The sequence below is a fragment of the Nicotiana attenuata genome, unplaced genomic scaffold, assembly GCF_001879085.1.
Source record: "Nicotiana attenuata strain UT unplaced genomic scaffold, NIATTr2, whole genome shotgun sequence".
NCBI classification, from domain to species: domain Eukaryota; kingdom Viridiplantae; phylum Streptophyta; class Magnoliopsida; order Solanales; family Solanaceae; genus Nicotiana; species Nicotiana attenuata.
This window is the reverse complement of record NW_017673181.1, coordinates 116,134-118,779: the sequence shown is the minus strand read 5'-3', so window position 1 is coordinate 118,779 and position 2,646 is coordinate 116,134. Positions and strand designations below refer to the sequence as shown.

The window sequence follows — 2,646 nt, the reverse complement described above, 5'->3', positions numbered from 1 at the left end:
GACTAGCTAGAGCTGGGATATGTATTTTAGGTTTACTATTGATGAAGTAGATGAGATGTATAAATTAGGGTTTCCTTAATAGTGAAAGTAATTTAAATGAAGTCTGAGGCGCTCTAGTACAAAGAAGAAACAGTGATGAAAATTGTCGGATAGCGTATGGACGACAGACAAAAGTACGAGTACCCATCCACAATTTATTCACAGAATCCAAACATAAAAAGCTCACGGCGTTAAGCATACTCCGATTTGAAGCTATTGGCCTTTTAACACTCCTCACAAACTAGTTTATATTTGGAACCTAAATAATTCATATCTTCTTCTGTTTGTCTATAAATTTTTGCCTTTGTTCTTCACTCCCAATAATTGTTTGCAATTTCCATCACTTTTCACATCTCTTAAAAGTGGATGAGGGCTACGTCAGTACGTTTACACACTGTTTAGGGATTACTGAGATGTTGATATGAATAGAGAAAGTTGTTCTTTAAAAAGGAGATTTTCTTTTATGAGTAAAGATGGAAAAATAGAAAGAAAACAAGCAGAAGAAGAAAGAGTATTCAGTATCAGCCCAAGATTTTAGAAACTCTTCCTTCTTCTCGTTTAATTCTCTACAGTATTTTTTAGATCAATAGTGCCCTAAAAAAAGGGCTCCCCCATCAAGCTTGTGAAAAGCCAAATGCTGTAGCATTTAGTTGCTTATAATTTCAGCTTTTTTAGTTTTTCAAGATTTTATAAGTTCAAAAAAAAAAAAAAAAAAAAAAGGATGTTCCCTTCTGGAAATAGTAATGGGAACCCTATTCTCCATTGTTCAATACCATCCTTTCACAGCTCTAATTCTTCCTTTATTGGCCTTAATGGCAACCAAATACTCCTTCATCAACACCAAGATCAACTCTCTACTCATTACTTAGCTGCTAATAACGGTCACTTAATCGACAACAGCAGCTCGGTGATGATGTTTGCAAACAATGTCATCCACAACAAGTCAAATAATCAGGAAATTGGCTGTCCTTTGAATAAGATGATCAAGAAACCTGTGAAAAAGGATAGACACAGTAAAATTTTGACATCACAAGGTCATAGGGATCGGAGGGTAAGATTGTCCATTGGGGTTGCTCGTAAGTTCTTTGATCTACAAGATATGCTTGGTTTTGACAAGCCAAGTAAAACCCTTGATTGGCTATTCACAAAGTCCAAATTAGCCATTGAAGAGCTCACTACTGGTCAGATGAAAACCACCAGCCCTAATGAGTCAAAGAAAAGTCCTTCATCTATTAATTCAGAATGTAAGGACGTCGTTATTTCAAGAGCAAAACAAGAGGAGGCTATACTTCATTTGGTTGCGAGAGAGTCAAGGGCAAAAGCTAGAGCAAGAGCTAGAGAAAGAACAATCAAGAAGGTCTGGAGCCAAATTGAAGCAAAAATTAACTCATCATCAGTAGTAGTAAAGGAGCAGACCAAGATTGATGAAATTAAGCAAATGATTCACGGATCTGTACTTGTGGAAAGGAAGAATATCAAGTCTTCTTCCTCAACTTTGGGTTTTCATCACCAGAATCTCAGTGGTACTGAAGAGGCTGCAGCTAATTCTCATTACAATAGCTCCTCCTCTTCTAGTACCCGTAATTGGGATCATGACGTTAATCGAACAATAATGAACTCCAGCTTAAATGCAGTTATGGCTACAATAAGTACCTCATCGCAAGGTAAACTTCTAATTACAAAAGTGGAGTAGTACAATTTAGTCATTTAATTACTTCCACAATTCTCATTCCAATACTTGTATATATCTTCTCTTCAATTTCCAGTTGTTCAAGGTCAGAAAGCATGGGACTCATATCACTGCAGCCAAATCTAAAGGTCGGGGGACAGCGTAAGCTAAGTAAAATTTCGTTTCCTGTTTATTAATTTCTAGGTTTAATTTGGTACTATTATAGAGGTGCCTTCTGTTTTTGTTTTCGCAAATCCCTCTCTGTCTGTGCCACTGGTAATAGATGTTATGGTTTGATTTGGTGCTTAACTTTGTCTTTATAAGTCTACTAAATATGTATCAACCGGTGCACTAAATTTTTTAATGTAGTACTGTATTACAAGTAAAATAAGAATATGTGAAGTTAAAAAACCAACCAGATGATCTCAGAATCTTGGCACTGCTCTACGCACCTCGAATTCCTAAAATTGAATTGAAATCAATTTCCAAGACATGGAGCTGTAAATTTTCTCTATTCCAAAACATGGGGCTATATTATGTCCACTTTTAGCTTGATAAAAATTAATTAAGCTGGAGGACCAGTAATTTTCAACTTGACACTAACAAAGAAGGATTTGAAAATTAAATGAGATAAAAAGTTAAGTGCCAGAACCAGAGAAACACTGAAGTACTTCACATTAACAAAGGAATATTTTTAGATCATCACAAAACTTACCCCTGCAATGGTGGGATTGACTTCCTCCACAGTGTAGCCCTTATTATCAGCGCTGGATTTGACATGATCATACTAAACAGTGACGAAGTCAGAAATTTCCTTAAGGGTGTTCAAATTTGAAAGAAGTGAAAAAGAATTTCGATAAAAGGTGTTCAATGTATATTATATACCTCTAAAACCTAATATTTTACCTATATAAACAATGTAAGTTTTCGACAAAGGG

The 2,646-nt window shown here is 35.6% G+C and overlaps 1 protein-coding gene across 1 annotated transcript; it reads left to right on the top strand.

The window, feature by feature from the left end:
- Positions 1 to 759: 759 nt before the first annotated feature.
- On the top strand, positions 760 to 2,049 carry LOC109215656 (transcription factor CYCLOIDEA-like). The gene is made up of 2 exons (XM_019379765.1): positions 760 to 1,703; positions 1,806 to 2,049. The coding sequence occupies exons 1-2, from the start codon at positions 761 to 763 to the stop codon at positions 1,853 to 1,855; spliced, it is 993 nt and encodes a 330-aa protein (XP_019235310.1). The 5' UTR covers position 760; the 3' UTR covers positions 1,856 to 2,049.
- The last annotated feature ends 597 nt before the right edge of the window (positions 2,050 to 2,646 follow it).